Here is a 16,545-nt window from a genome sequence, read left to right as displayed (position 1 = left end):
TTTATTACAGCATCTTTTTTTTTTTTTTTAATGGCTCCACTTGCATGTTTGAATAGTATGGTTGAGAGGTTTGTAGTGGCTGCGCATTGGGGAAATACAAGGCTACTTAAGGGTTATTGGGATCTGTCATACTGTGAGTAACAAGTTCTGTAGATAATACTGTACACCCACTTACAGGTTGTTTTTTATCTCCAGGACTGATGGCAAAGGAGTAATCCAACATGGCAGCTATGGTCCCGCCTGTGAAGCTGAAATGGCTTGAACATCTAAACAGCTCCTGGATCACAGAAGACAGTGAATCTATTGCAACAAGGGAGGGAGTTTCTATCTTGTATGCTAAGTTAGTCAGCAATAAAGAAGTAGTGCCATTGCCCCAGCAGGTTCTGTGCCTGAAAGGACCTCAGTTACCAGATTTTGAGCGGGAATCACTATCTAGTGATGAACAGGACCACTACTTGGATGCCCTTCTTAGCAGCCAGCTGGCACTGGCGAAGATGGTATGCTCAGACTCTCCATTTGCTGGAGCACTTCGAAAACGTCTTCTTGTGTTGCAGCGTGTCTTCTATGCACTTTCTAATAAATATCATGATAAGGGTAAGGTGAAACAACAGCAGCATTCACCAGAGAGCAGTTCTGGATCCACAGATGTGCATTCTGTCAGTGAACGTCCAAGATCAAGTACAGATGCACTCATAGAAATGGGGGTTCGGACTGGATTAAGCTTGTTATTTGCACTGCTAAGACAAAGTTGGATGATGCCAGCATCAGGACCTGGCCTCAGTCTTTGCAACGATGTTATCCATACTGCAATAGAAGTTGTAAGCTCTTTGCCACCTTTATCTTTAGCAAATGAAAGCAAGATTCCACCAATGGGGTTGGACTGTTTATCACAAGTAACAACATTTCTTAAAGGAGTAACAATTCCAAACTCTGGGGCAGACACTTTAGGTCGTAGATTAGCTTCTGAATTGCTTCTTGGTTTGGCTGCCCAGCGAGGTGCCTTGCGATACCTTCTTGAATGGATAGAAATGGCTTTAGGTGCTTCAGCTGTAGTAAACACCATGGAGAAAACAAAGTTGCTACAAAGTCCAGAAGGGATGATCAGCTTTGACTGCTTTATGAGCATATTAACACAGATGCGACGATCTTTGGTGGGTATACCAGCTTTGATTTTTTTCTATGTTGCAAATGTAGTTGCATTCTTAACTTTAAATAGCTTCTCAACACTGAATACTGGTTTGCTGAGCAGTTTGCTGAAAACGTTAAAAAAGGGGTTTCTTCTGTAAAATGGTTTCTTCCAGTATTTTCTGGGTTACCCACTGTCTCTTTCTCTCCTTTGCTGCCCTCCCATTTCTTTGTAGGTAAAGATGAAACACAAACGCAATAACTGTGTTGTCACTTTTGATCTTATGCTTTAACTTCAGTAAAAGGATCAAGGATGTACTTGATCCACTTTACATATAAGTTCATAGCAAAAAAGTGAGGAAAATGTGGAACCGTTATAGGCTGAATTTGCTTAGAAATCCAAGTTTTGCAGTCCGCCTTGTTTCCTAATTGAAGCTACTTCTACTGCACGTTCTTGTTCTCCAGTTAGCCTGGACTTCTCCTTTATGTATTTGGATGATCAGTAAGATTTGAGATGTTTAGTGGTTTTGCTACTGCTCAGAAATGAATGCAGTCAGCAAATGAGCTGAATTGTTTGGAAGTACAGCGCACTGCTTTGTATATGGAGTGCTTACTTCTGGTCCTGGATGGATAGTCTTTTGAAAGCTATGAAGTTATTGCACAGTATGCAATCAGAAGCTGTGGCAGGCTTCTGCCTTGTGCTCAGACTAAAACAAGGAATGACTTTTCCTCTGATGTCATTCTTTTCTCTCAGGCTTATAATGCTTGCCAATAAACATAAATTGAAAAACCTAAAATATATAAGGAATAGGGACCATGAGAAGAGCGTGGCAGGATCTGAATTGGATTGAAAGTCTTTATGGGCAATTTTATTTGGTGTTGGTTCTGGACTAGGTATAAATTTAGACACTAAAACGTGGAAATTATGTAAACACAAAAATGATTATTACTCATTTTTCAATAATAATATCTTTAAATACAAATGATGTGCATTGCAGAAAAATATTTAGGAGAAATTAAACTCAGGTATTTTCACAGAAATGACTAAGAATGTTTAACTAGCACTTGTCAAATTTTGGTATCCCAGAGTATATGCAGATATCGCCGCTCAGGGGAGAAAGGTAGTGTACTTATGCTCATAAGAAAAGCTTTAATTTTGCACAGCTATCAGAACAAATCCCTAATGTATTTTGTACAGGTGCACTGTTGCTGCATCCAGGTTTTTTTCTCATAATAACAACATTTAAAAATTGTAGGGATCATCTGCTGATCGAAGTCAATGGAGAGAGCCAACTAGGACATCTGATGGCTTATGTTCCCTTTACGAGGCTGCACTGTGTTTATTTGAAGAGGTATGTCTTGAAATGAACCCTGACTTGGGGTAACTGTAGTTACACCTCTGACTGGTGTGTGCATGTGGGTATGGTCCAGTCTCTGCTGAGTTATTCTGGAGTAGGAGAGGAGGACAAAAAAATGGTGAATAACTAAGATGTAGAAAAACAAAGTGTTTGGGCAACCCAATGATATGGTGATGGGCAATTTATGTTTTAGGCAAAGAATCATTGAAGGGAAGTTAAAGTTGCATTAAACATTGTGATAATATGGAAAGAAATGAAAATGCTGCTATGTAATAAATCTCTTTTTCAATAGGTTTGTCGAATGGCATCAGACTATTCAAGGACATGTGCCAGCCCTGACAGCATTCAAACGGGGGATGCTCCCATTGTATCTGAGACCTGCGAAGTATATGTTTGGGGTAGCAACAGCAGTCATCAACTGGTAGAAGGAACTCAAGAGAAAATACTTCAGCCCAAGCTTGCTCCAAGTTTTTCTGATGCACAGACAGTGAGTGACACCTGTAGTGGTATACTATGTAACATTTAAGAGCTTCATAGTTGTAGCATAAAATCGGAAACTAGTACTTCATTTCTGAGTGTCAAGTTGTAATGAAGGTATAATGCTCAGCACTAATCACACAAGTTATTTTATTGAACAAATCTCATTACTTTTATTGATGGCTGGAAAAAACACTCTGTTTTGTTTTTATTGGCACACAGAAATCAATATCATATAAAAAGAACAATTGAATTACCATAACTTGCTATGAAATGCGTTTGCAGAGACAAATTTGTTTGCCTCTAGTTTTTGTGGGGTATTTTTGGCTAACTGCTGGCACAGCAACCTTAATTAACAACTTTCTGAAAATCCAAATACAGGGTGCTCTTTCTGCTCTCAGTCACACATTCTGCAGTTGCAACTGAGCGCTTTTAGTGATGCGTGGCACAGAATATAACAGTTTGCTTTTCTGTTGCTATCCTGGCTTTGCAGTGTTGACTTAAGTAAAAGCATTTTTTTGGCCCCTAGACAATTTAGGTGCATATTCTCAAATTGTTTCTGTTGACGTTACTGTCTATTTTATATGGCAGTGGACTGCAGGACCAGGCATCATAAAGTATGTTTATGTATTCAGAAAACTTTGTTAACACAAACCCTTAATACACAAGAGTGGAATGAGCCATCTCAGTGGGTTATGCTGTAAGTAGTACTGCATACACCCATGCAACAAATTAATGTCATTTCCCATGGGGATAAAGAATTTTTTCTTTAACCTTCATCAGCAGTCTTGTAGGATTTGTCTGTATGAAGAAGGTAATTCCCAGTAAATAGGGCTGTCACAGTGCAGCCTAGTGCCTGCTTCAGGCCAGTCTATGATGTGGGTATGCAGTGTATTTACGCTTCAGATTTGAACCTGCTTTGCACTTACAGTGTGTTTAGTCCCATGGCAGGTTATTGCAGAATTAGTTGGCTTGCTGTTAGGTCATTCTCCAGCTCTGCGCTGACTTTCCAGTAGAGACAGTTTTTACCTTCAGAAAAACTTATGGTTTTATTTCTTGGTATTTACATAATTAAAACACATAGTCTCAAAACAGTAGTGGATTTAGGTAATCTTACCACTTGAGCCTGGTTAGAATTAAGCAAAACCTGCAGTGCTTTATGAAGCTGTCGCTTTGTCTTTTTAATCTTAAGAAGTTAAGGTATCTTCAAAGATTGTCTGTCTCCATCCATGCGACTTGGAGATCTTGAAGGCAGCTTGAGTTCTGTAGTCTTTAGAAGAAATACAAATAAACCAGGTTCTTTTCTTGAGGAAAAGAATGAAAATACTGATTAGATTTACTCATATTTTTCAAGAGATTGGATTTTACTGCTTGCTGAGGACCAAATTTGCCTTAATTTTTACATTATGTTATATGAAAGGGTTATGTAAAGCAACCTGTCATTCTGTTTAAAAATACAGATTTCTGGATCCATATGAGAATTCTACATTTATCTAATCTTTCTTTTTTACTTCTTTAACCTTTCTGTTTATAGATTGAAGCTGGACAATATTGTACCTTTGTTATTTCTACGGATGGTTCTGTTAGAGCCTGTGGTAAAGGCAGCTATGGCAGACTGGGACTGGGTGACTCCAATAATCAGTCGACATTGAAAAAATTGACTTTTGAGCCTCATAGGTCTATTAAAAAAGTGTCATCTTCCAAAGGATCAGATGGTCACACTTTAGCATTTACCACAGAAGGGGAAGTCTTCAGCTGGGGTGATGGTGACTATGGAAAACTGGGACATGGAAATAGTTCAACTCAGAAATATCCCAAACTTATTCAGGGTCCTCTGCAAGGAAAGGTATGTTTTGAATAGTAGAACACCTGGTTTTATTCTGTTCGTTGCAATGTTGTGTCAAAATTGAAACGTATGAGATCTTAAGTGAAAGTTCTGTGTTGTTTCTAACTCCTCTTTGAAGCTGGGTCTGCTTTCAGCAATGCACTAAAACTCACAGTTGCCTTTAGGCATGTGGTTTGGACAATGGCATTGTCGCTAAACCTTCTCATAGTCTCTTAAGACTTACTCTTACTCTTAAGTAAAACTGGCTCAAGTGCTTTTGCTGAACTGCAGTGACATGCCAGGAGAGGCTGCTTTTGTTAGCTGTAACTTTAGGACTTCTCATATTCAACTTTACAGCGTCTTAATTTGAGAAGTGGCTTTGTATTATCCTACAAGGCCTTCTCTTCCATATTTGGCTGCTTTGGCCAGTGTTCTAAACATTTGCTGATACTTCTTTTTGCTGCAGTAAGGTTAGGATATCGTTCTTTTAAGTTTGTTTGATAAATAAATCATGACCACTTTTATATATAACCTTGTTTCTTTGTGTACTGATTTCACTTAGCAAATACTAAATGGAAAAGATTGCAGAAATTAATTTGCTTGTGTATTTGCTCCACGTGAGCAAACAAGTGGAATTTACATAGCCTGCTTTTAAAATTCGACTTTCGTAAGTACTCAGTCTTGCTCTTCAATTCCTGTCAAAACGTGCCTTTCTTTTTTGGATGTCATGTAGGTTGTTGTGTGTGTGTCAGCTGGGTACAGACATAGCGCTGCTGTTACAGAAGATGGAGAGCTGTATACGTGGGGAGAAGGAGACTTTGGAAGATTAGGTAAAGTTTCATGGGATGCTTTTGAAAGAATTCCTGTGTCTGGTAGTGACAGTACACATGTATTTGCCTTGTTCTTTTATTATCTCTTCTAAATGCACATTTGTACACAGGTGTGTGCATATAGGTGACTGTATTAAAACTAGTGCAGATACTCTTAAAATACTTGAATGCAGTTAATATTACGAAGATTCTACTTTATTAAATTTTTATTTGTGGCAAAAGTTGCCTTCATTCATAAGACTGTATGTGATTGCTACTCCCATCTGAACGTAAAGAGTAGGCAATGAACTGGCATTCTAGATAAACATGATCTAGTGATGGTAGGATGGTTCTTGGAACAGTCATGAATAACTGGCTAATAATATCAAGGATCTGATTGTACTGTGATATATTCATAAGGATACTTGACCTTAAGATCCAGAAAGGCTTTATGTCCTTTTAAGATGTCTGAAAAGTTACATTTAACTAAAACAAAACCCACAGTATTTCTGTTGGCTTAAAGTTCACTTGTCTATTTCATCATCTTTGCTGTACAGCTGGTATGCTTATTACAAGCCCACCCTTCTCCAGCAGGTTCAGTTGAACCAACAGATCTTGCATGGAAAATTGTCTGAAGTTGGACTTTAGTTCTTTCCTGCTACCAGTTCCCTTTTGCTGTCTTTGCTTTGAATGTCATGATTGCCAGGTAGGGGGAGGGGTAAAAGCAGGTAATGGACAGGGGCAGACGATGTGGATGATGTTCTACAAGTTATACTGTCAGTTTTTCAAGGTAACCAGTAGAAAGAAGTGGTGAGCCTTTCCCTGCTGTTAAGAACAGAACACTGGGTTAGAAGTTTAACCTACAGTTTGGGGGGGAATTGTGGAAATTTTCTCGTTGAGTTTTAGGTTAGTGGGGGGTTTTCATGAGCTTTGGGGAGTTTGGGGTTTGCAGTGCTGAGTTTCAGTGCACAGCTAACAAGTAGCATTTAATTAGGTTGTAGTAATTTGTTCACATTTAATCTGTTACGAATACAATGTAGTAATTATTTTCCTTGTGTTCCCCAATTTTTCTTCTGTATCTGCAGAATTCCTGTAGTTTGTTACACATATAACTCGTGTATTATGAAGTAGATGATACAGTAATGAACAGGGCTTCTACAGAAGGGACCAGTTAGAATTGTGACTAACTAGTTTGCTGGTTTTATTTGTCTGTGCTTGTATTGACTGTAGTAAGAGTGTGTCCCATGCTGTTCAGTCCACCTGCTGCCCAGTATTAGGAAGTATAGCTGCCTGATCAGTTAGTATTAAAAACAATTGTATTAGTAATTCTTTTAATTTCTTTTAAACTAGGTAGAAAATAGTTCTATGGTTTTAGTGGCAGTAAGGTATGAATAAGTGTTCTGGAGTATGTCTTAGAATAATGAAACGTTTGTTAACCTGACTACGTATGTCTTCTAAACCTTACTACAGATCTTTGCAGAAAGAATTTGCAGAAATTGTTATTTGTGACTATTATAATGTATGTGGGTTTTGCAAATCTTACTGAAATTCAAACCCATAAATAGAGCTTAAATCCTCACAGAAAATACATTTTTCTTTTGTCCTCAGGTCATGGTGACAGCAACAGCCGCAACATTCCGACTTTAGTAAAAGATATTAGCAATGTAGGAGAGGTTTCCTGTGGCAGTTCACACACAATAGCTCTCTCCAAAGATGGGAGAACAGTATGGTCATTTGGAGGAGGAGACAATGGTAAGTAAACCTAATGATTTGGTAGTAATTTTTGTCTTATTCCTTCTACCTCCTTGCAGTTTGTTTTTGGCTTTTTTGATCATTTGTTAGCTGTTCAGGAAAAGGTAAAAGCAAAGTAAAATCAGTTTGTCACATGAGTATAGACTCCAAAAAGGGTATCAGGGGGAAGAGGGTTTTCACAGAGCAGAAAGCTCAATGAATGCATAAACAGTTCTGGGAAAAGTGGTGGTTTTTTTTTTTTTGTTTGTTTGTTTTGTTTTGTTTTGGGTTTTTTTTTGTTTTTTTATAAACTCATTTAATACAGCAGTAACTTTATTTACACACTAGAAACTGTTGCATTTAAATTGCCTCTCAAAGAGATATCTCCCATCTCAGAAATGAAGGGTTTCTAACCTTCATTGCCTGTAGCTGCTTTGTCAAACACAGGGTCATTAATTTTCTGTTATTGTTTTATTTAGCTAAATTTGGTGATTCTGCTAGAGGAAAAATTACAACTCAGATTAAAATTGCTCTATTATTGGTCTCTAGTGTGAGAAGAGATGAAAAAGCAGACTACAGAAATTTCATCATCAAGTTGATGGTTAATGAGATTGGGTAGGAATTTGAATTTCCTTCGAAAGCTGGCTCTGACATACACAGATAGAATTGTTCCCATTTCTCTGTCCCTTCTTTCTCTAATTTCAGTTGAAAAAGGAGATTTTAGCAGCACAGGCATCTTAACCTTCAATGAGTATTGGAGTTTGCTCTTCTGTTTCAGTAAAGTTCAATCAGTTTGGCTTTTGGGTATTAATAATGTGCTACTAAAATACTGTTATGGAATCATGAGGCTTGTGGTTTCTTTATAGGAAAGCTAAGCCAACAAGAAACAAAGTATAACCTTTGTAGTAATTATTGGTCGTTATAACAGATTTCACATTTGATTTTGGTGTTTGTCCTTCCTTTTGGAGCTTGTTTTTCTGTCTGTACACTGACATAGTCTAGTGGCAGTCCTTCCTTTTTAGGTCATTGATTGAAAATAGTGAAGTTGTGGAGGTGAATAGCTGTTCTCAAGAGAAGCTTAAAGGAGGAATAAGGGAATTACGGTGTTAATGGTTACACAAATGCACACAGCTATTGGGGAAAAAATCCGGAAAAGTTGGATTTTTTTTAAGCCACTTTATAAATTAATCTTTTTTTGCCAAATATGAAAATATTTAGTGCTCTGGAATGCTTTAGTAATTAACCAGCAGGTGATGAATATTGCAGATATATGGAATTAATATTTCAAAATTTAAGTAACTATAATAAATATACATTTCAATAAGTCTGTAATTCCTGCAATTACAATATATGAGGTTTTATAAAAATTACAGTATGTTTTATTCTAAAAATGTATTAGGATGTTTTTTTAAATCCAAAAAGAATCTTCTTGGGTACCTCTAATTGTCTTAATTTATGTACTGAAAATCCCTTCCACTTGTGTGTCTTCCTTTTTGTAGGCAAACTTGGTCATGGTGACACGAATAGAGTGTATAAACCTAAAGTGATAGAAGCCTTGCAGGGAATGTTTATTCGAAAAGTTTGTGCTGGAAGCCAGTCTTCACTTGCCTTGACGTCAACAGGGCAGGTAGGCAAACCCAAGTTTTCACTCCAGAGCTGGGGGAGATGGTGTGGGTTTATTATTTTGAATGTCAAGGAAGTATCAAGCTAGTACTTAAATTATCAGTAAAGTTCTGCTTTAGATATCGACTGAAGTACTGAAATGCCAGTGTGCTGGAGTAGTTCAAAATGTGCTGAAGTACGTGAAAGTACCCTGCTCGAGAGTCTTGCTTAGCCACAGAAAATGAAGTATTTTTAGTTTAATAAATGTAACTGGTGCAAAATTGAATTCAGGAAGCCAAGTGGGTTCTAGAAGTAAAGAACAGTGAAATGCTTGTAAATTTTAAGGCATTGACCAAACTGAGTGGCCAAGTGATTTAATAGGTTTTTTTAATGTGTGTTTACTTAGAATACAGGTGTTAACTGAAAGTTCTGTGTCAAATCTGAAAAAAACATAGAATCATAGAATAGTTAGGGTTGGAAAGAACCTTGAGATCATCCAGTTCCAACCCCCCTGCCATGGGCAGGGACACCTCACACTAAACCGTGCTACCCAAGGCTCTGTCCAACCTGGCCTTGAGCACCGCCAGGGATGGAGCATTCACAACCTCCCTGGGCAACCCATTCCAGTGCCTCACCACCCCTACAGTAAAGAACTTCTTCCTTTTATCCAATCTAAACTTCCCCTGTTTTAAGCCGTTACCCATTGTCCTGTCACTACAGTCCCTAATGAAGAGTCCCTCCCCACCATCCTTATAGGCCCTCTTTAGATACTGGAAGGCTGCTATGAGGTCTCCACGCAGCCTTCTCTTCTCCAGGCTGAACAGGCCCATATCTCTCGAGAGCTTGGAGATAAATGTTTAGGTGTAAATGAGGGCCCTTACTGGCATGATGTCTACACATGTGATACAACAAGCATTTCTGTACAGGTGGCTCACTGACTCCTCACCCTTACCCCCCTGTGATTCAAAGGCAGTGAGGTTTTAAAGTATGGATTGAGAATGTTGGTATTTACTGTAGCAGTTTCTTTTCTTGCAACAGCCTCCTTATTGATGTGCTCTTTGGCCAGTGATCTGAGTGGTTAGGGGGAAGAAATAGGGATTATATGAAATATTTGTTAGATAAATCAAAGTACTGTGCACTTTTTGTTGAGAGCTCAATTGCAAATCTTGTGCAAATGATTATCTGGTGTTTTGTTTGTTCATGGTTACCAGTAATACAGACTTGACCTGCTGCTGTTTTGTGGTGTGTTTGCTCTAGGTTTATGCATGGGGGTGTGGTGCGTGCCTTGGCTGTGGCTCATCAGAGGCAACTGCTCTCCGACCCAAGCTTATTGAAGAACTGGCTGCTACAAGAATAGTTGATATTTCAATTGGTGACAGTCACTGTTTGGCACTTTCTCATGGTAAAAAGAATAAGATGTTAAAATACACATCCTCCTCTTGATCAAAAGCAATTGTATCTGTATTTTCTAATTTCTTTATCTTTTTAGATAATGAAGTGTATGCTTGGGGTAACAACTCAATGGGACAGTGTGGTCAGGGGAACTCTACTGGTCCCATTACTAAACCGAAGAAAGTAAGTGGGTTAGATGGAGTTGCAATTCAACAGATTTCAGCAGGAACGTCCCATAGCCTTGCCTGGACAGCTTTGCCAAGGGACAGGTAACAGTGGTGTTTGGGGACAAATGTTTGTACAAGTCCGCTTTGGGATACTTTTAACTCTTTACAGAAGGTGTTAGCCATGTCCTGTATTTTCAGTGTTCTGCTTGTTGTGTTTTGGACTGGAGAGTCCCCTCTCACTCCTCTTTTCCCCCTTCCCTGCGTTTTAAATTGTTACAGATAACAAGCGAAAATAGAGCAGCACCTAGGTGTTAGTTCTTCCTATATGAAGATCTTGTTAGAAAGAAATTACCTCTCTCTACTGAAAGTTGACAAGTTAGGCAGCAGGAGGGAAAACAGGTTGCGATTTTTTAGTTTTGCTTCTGACAGGTCAGAACTATTTTATGGCTTAGGCAGTTTCCTTTAGGGTAACAAGGAGTAGACTAAGCAGAACGCTTTGGGGGGTGGAGAAGTTTGTTTAAATCCACATAGTAATTTATCTAAATCCACATAGTAATTTATCTAATCTTAAATGTCGGGATGATAGTTATGTGTTAACCTAAACTAAAAACCTGTACCAAAATGAATAGCTTGGTAATTAATATTAATAACTGAAATAATACTTTGTTAAACCAAAGACATGAGCAAGTAATTGAGGTGAACTGTTAAACCTCGGATTTATATACGGCCTAAGATAAAGGATTAGGAAAAGTTAGTATTTGGAAGATAATTCAGGAAGAATTTCAAATGCTGCTTTTTAAAGGGAGCTAATTTACAAAATATCAGTTAAGAAAATAGTGGACACAAATACAGCATTGTATCAAAGCCTATTTTTCACCTGGCGTTTATACTAAAAGCAGCTTCATGAGTACTGGTCAGCTTCTGCACAAATCAGGTTAAATACATACAGCTTTATATTTATGACCTTGTGGTTTTGTTCGTAAATGAAGGGTGTTTGGTATATAAAGGACTTTACAGAAAACAGAACAGAAAATACCTTCAAGGATCGGGAAGTTGGTCTGCCTCAATCATAGTATTTTGTCCTAACAAAAATGGGGTTCAGTCAAGCGTGTGCTTCACCTGCTCACACTGTTAATTTACTAAAGCACTTAGGATATTTTCAGTAGTTAATTAACTTTGATGTTTGATTCCAGGCAAGTTGTGGCATGGCACAGACCTTATTGCGTAGACCTTGAAGAAAGTACCTTTTCGCATCTTCGTTCTTTTCTTGAGCACTACTGTGACAAAATTAACAGTGAAATTCCCCCACTTCCTTTTCCTTCATCAAGGTATATACAAGCATATGCATGTTACAGATACTTACAGATTTTTTTCTTTACAGCAATGTTGCATGGCTTAGTCCTAAGTCTTCTGAGAGAAGATTGCATTTATTACTACTTTTTTGTTTTTTTCCCTTTTGTGAGAATATCTTTTTTTGGTGTATTTTGGGATGATTTGCCTCCTAATTCATGGGACTATTTTTGTAAACTGAATTCCTCTTGGAACTGTTTTCCAGAAAGACGCTTTTCTGTAGTCTAGTTTTGATTTTTTTGTTCCTATAAACACATTGGCAGGAGGTTTTCAGAGGAGTTTCTTTAATGTCCCAGTTGGAATTTACTTATCTTTCTAGTATGCAGAATCAAATGAGAGTTAAAAGCTTAGAACATGAGTAAGTGAGAGGGAGTAAGGCTAAGAATGGGAGATATTAACAGGGATGTATTTCTTTTTACAGGGAACATCACAATTTTCTTAAACTGTGTTTGAAGTTGCTTTCTAATCACCTTGCACTTGCACTGGCTGGAGGGGTAGCTACGAGCATTCTTGGCCGGCAAGCTGGTCCTCTTCGAAATCTGTTATTTAGACTGATGGACTCTTCTGTCCCTGATGAAATTCAGGAAGTAAGCTATGCTTTTTTTTTCTTCACATGTGAAAATTCTCCTCCTTTATTTTCTTTCTTTGACTGTGTAACTTTATTCAACTTTCTGAACTTGGCACTCTGAACACAATTCTGACTTTCCAGTTTTACTCATGAAAGTTAAAAAGTTTTCATTACCATCACTACGTTGTTATGATCTGGAGGCAGAGGAGAATGATGACACAAGAATTTCAAAAAGCTGCTTTTCTTTTGTAAGAATTATTATTGCTTGTAATAAAGAACCTTAGAAGTTAATGTGGATTGAGGAACTAACTTGAGTAGGTTCTCCTAAGATGTCACTCTTACAGGAAATAGCAACTTACAAAGAACTTTTTATTGTTTTAACAAGCTGTTCATCTCATTTCATTCCTTCAGTGTACCACATATCTTTGCACCACAGAACAAAAGATTAATATGCTATTGTGCAATAGAATACTGATGTTAAATTAAGTGGACGTTTTGGAAATATCATCTGTGATATACTATATTTTTTAGAGATACAGTTGAGTTGAGGGTGTGTGTTTCCCCACACACACTGAATAAGTATTTTCTGCTACTTTGATTTTAGGTCGTAATTGAGACTCTCTCAGTAGGAGCAACTATGCTACTTCCTCCATTGCGAGAGAGGATGGAATTGCTACATTCTCTTCTACCCCAAGGTCCTGATAGGTGGGAAAGCTTATCAAAAGGACAGGTAAGGTCAAGGCAGATATGCTGTGAATTGAAAGCAGCTGTGTATTTTATTACTTTTTTTTCTTGTCTAAAACATTTTGAACAGTGAGTTGAGCCTGCTTTGCAGAGTGCAAGCATGTTATTGGTGACATGCAGTGCAAAGCCGAGTGTAACAGAATCTATAGGTAGCCTGGCTAAATGAGAATCTGGTGAGGCAGGGAGCAGTAGATGTTTTCTGAAGTGAAGGTTGACTACAGAAGGGTTAAGAATTGTTGTATTAGAGTAGCTAGGCAAGTTTAAAGATTAGATATTTTTGAATAGCACCCTGATTTAAAAAGTATTGATAACAGAAAATTAATTATTTTCTGGGAAGAGTACTTGTATAATGCTTTTCTTACATGGATTTCACCCTCCCGTGCCAAGATGACTGGGATGTACCTTTTTTCCTGTTTGTTTGCTGAATGCAAAAAATAGGAATTAATGCATTTTGGAATTAAGGAATAGGAATTAGTAAAGTTTGGAGACTTGCCAAGTATCCAGCAGATGGAAGGAAAGAAATTCAAGGAACATCTGTTACTGTCCTTGAGAGCAGTAGGAACTGAAGCTTCAGCAGTAGTATCAGATTAAAAAATGAGAAAAACTGTAACTCAGTTCTGTACACATAGGATGCTGGTCTATTCCGTATGGAATAGACCAGTTTACACTGACACTATGAAGAAGGATCTTCTGATCTTGATTTTCTAAAGCTTCCTGTAGATTAGTACAGGTACAAACTAAAACCCCTGACAAAGAACAAGTTCAGGATTTTCAGGATTCATAACCAGCATAGTGGGGAACACTACTGAAATTGGAGGTCATTGCTCTGCATCTGCCGTCTCCTTTGGTCTAATAATGTGCTTGTCCTGCTTTTTGCAGTTTTCCTTTTTCCTATGTGTAGCTTAGAATAATTTTCCTCTCCTCGCTCCATGTAATCAGACAACTATAATTTATTATTAAATTACAGTAACTATTATCAGAATAAACTGGAGAAAGCATTTTGTCCAACGTATAATCTCTCTTATTCTCAAATTTTTAGTGTAGGTATGGTCATCTAATTTGGTATATTTAGTTGTTCTCTGATGCTACAGATGTGTAGGAAAAACTGTTAGGATGTTTTTTTCCCTTAAACTCCTTTGTCTTATTTTAATGTCTCATTAAAATATATTTATTGCATTTTTTTTATGCATGATGCTTTTTTTCCTTAATAGCTCATTATTTTATCTTCATTAACAAAGAGTGTTTCTGGTGTCTAAATGTTTTTCTTTAGAGAATGCAATTGGATATTATCCTGACAAGCTTGCAGGATCACACCCATGTAGCTTCTCTGCTTGGCTATAGCTCACCATCTGATGCCACAGACACTTCCTCATTATGTATAAGCTATGGGAACCTCTCTGATCAAACATATGCTGTCCAGAGCAGTCATCCGGATACCCATCTAGCTGAAATCTTAATGAAGACCCTTCTAAGAAATTTGGGATTCTATACAGTATGTATAGGCTTTGGGTGGTTTGTTGTTGTTTTTTATGGTAATGAATTTTGAAAACTTAGAAGGTATGGAAGTTTTTCCCAGCTTTCAGAAAATGGCACTCCTTTATATAAATTAGCACTACCACATGTATTTGTCCTGAAGTGGACTAAAATAACTTAAATCATGTCTTCACATTATTTTCTAATATTATTATAGTGATATTTATGGTTTAACTTGGCTTATATAAATGTAGATGGGTTTATAGCAGACAAAAGTATTTTATTGCTTTTGCTTTGGCCTCAAAATTTATTTGGAAGATGGAATGTAACACATCAAGTACATAGATTGTATGGTATGCTTTTTGTCAGTATCATCTCAGCCACCAGGGCTGCTTTTTAAGATTATAGTATTGTAGAATCTGAGGGCAGACTTAATTGTTCTCTCTCCCCCCCTGCTTTTTGTCATAATAGGACCAAGCTTTTGGAGAACTGGAAAAAAACAGTGATAAATTTTTACTTGGTACATCATCATCGGAAAACAGCCAACCTGCTCATCTTCATGAGCTCTTATGTTCGCTGCAGAAACAGTTGCTGGCTTATTGCCACATCAACAGTGTTAGTGAGGTGTGTGCCCTCATTTTTATCATTTGGGGGGAAAAATTAATTGATGCATGAGTACCAGAATGTTGTAAGGTTTCTGTTGAAAATCTTCTGAATATTTGAGAGCTAAACTGATTGAAATAATGAGTTCCTTAAATACATTTACAGATTTCTTATGTTTGTTTGTTTCCTTCTAGAATTCCAGCAGTGTGGCACTGCTTCACAAGCACCTTCAGCTTTTATTGCCTCATGCTACAGATATCTATTCCCGTTCTGCAACACTGCTTAAGGAAAGCTCTTGGAATGGTAGTGTGGGGGAAAAACTGAGAGGTAAATATTCATGGAATAATCAGTAATGCTGGCTCTGTAAGCTTAGGGCAGTTCTTGTTTGTGTAGATTGAATAATAAAATACCTTATTTTCCCTATGGTCTGCCAAGCCTCCCCAGAGGAGGAGATTGCCTCCCTAAGGATAGTATCTGTTTCATGATTTTGATAGAACATTTTTCAGGAAAAGTACAGAATGAAGGGGACGTTCTTGCATTATTCAGTGTCATTAGTTCTAGATTTCTTTTTAAAAGTATTTTTTTGTGGGGGGTATTTCTAAAAATATATGGAAGTAAAATTTGGGATGGATTAATAATTATTAAACAAACCCCAATTCACCACAGTTCTTTCTGACTTGTTAAATAGTGCTTGGAATATGTAACTGTAATTCAGAGTATTTATTTCTTTCTCTGTAGATGTAATTTATGTATCAGCTGCTGGTAGTATGCTCTCTCAGATTGTCAACTCATTACTGTTACTACCAGTATCAGTAGCTCGTCCTCTGTTGAGTTACCTGCTAGATCTGTTGCCACCTTTAGATCGTCTGAATCGACTGTTACCTGCTGCAGCCCTTCTGGAAGATCAAGAATTACAGTGGCCACTTCACGGTAAGTGTAATCTGAACTTCTCCTGATGCAGCTAGTAGATCAATTTGTCATGATCTATTTAGTTTCATGTCTGGATTTTTCCATTTGCTTTCCATTTCACCCTGTAATAGAATTATAACTTACAATCACGATTTACCTGCTAACTTTCTAAACGTGTACCACCAGATTTTTCTGGTGCCAGTGAAATAGAAATATAAAACCAGAGGGGAGGTGACTGAAATGAATGGCTACACTTACTTGCTATTCGTTATGTTTCTCATTGATATTTTTGGCAAAGTATTCTGGTTCAGTTGAGTGCTGTTTTTCCAGTCATATAATTTATCTGTGCTTGTTACCAGAATGCAAAGAAATATATATTGCACAAAATAGGTGTTTGAGCAGAATGTTTTCA

At 37.5% G+C, this 16,545-nt stretch overlaps 1 protein-coding gene across 1 annotated transcript in view; it reads left to right on the top strand.

Annotated features, from left to right (window-relative positions):
* The window catches only part of HERC1 (HECT and RLD domain containing E3 ubiquitin protein ligase family member 1), a 96,383-nt gene that overhangs the window by 17,011 nt on the left and 62,827 nt on the right, over positions 1-16,545 (top strand). The window contains exons 2-17 of the mRNA XM_065688041.1: positions 196-1,151; positions 2,382-2,477; positions 2,776-2,970; positions 4,495-4,806; positions 5,519-5,615; positions 7,203-7,346; positions 8,825-8,952; positions 10,185-10,329; positions 10,417-10,588; positions 11,680-11,814; positions 12,258-12,423; positions 13,009-13,134; positions 14,419-14,640; positions 15,093-15,245; positions 15,419-15,551; positions 15,963-16,154. Coding sequence (XP_065544113.1) covers positions 222-1,151; positions 2,382-2,477; positions 2,776-2,970; positions 4,495-4,806; positions 5,519-5,615; positions 7,203-7,346; positions 8,825-8,952; positions 10,185-10,329; positions 10,417-10,588; positions 11,680-11,814; positions 12,258-12,423; positions 13,009-13,134; positions 14,419-14,640; positions 15,093-15,245; positions 15,419-15,551; positions 15,963-16,154 — 3,346 coding nt within the window. The 5' untranslated portion in view covers positions 196-221. The remainder of the gene's footprint in view (positions 1-195; positions 1,152-2,381; positions 2,478-2,775; positions 2,971-4,494; positions 4,807-5,518; positions 5,616-7,202; positions 7,347-8,824; positions 8,953-10,184; positions 10,330-10,416; positions 10,589-11,679; positions 11,815-12,257; positions 12,424-13,008; positions 13,135-14,418; positions 14,641-15,092; positions 15,246-15,418; positions 15,552-15,962; positions 16,155-16,545) is intronic.

This window comes from Lathamus discolor, chromosome 8 (genome assembly GCF_037157495.1).
Source record: "Lathamus discolor isolate bLatDis1 chromosome 8, bLatDis1.hap1, whole genome shotgun sequence".
Classification (NCBI taxonomy): Eukaryota; Metazoa; Chordata; class Aves; order Psittaciformes; family Psittacidae; genus Lathamus; species Lathamus discolor.
Note: the sequence above shows the minus strand (reverse complement) of the source record. Positions and strands in the feature narration are given on the sequence as shown.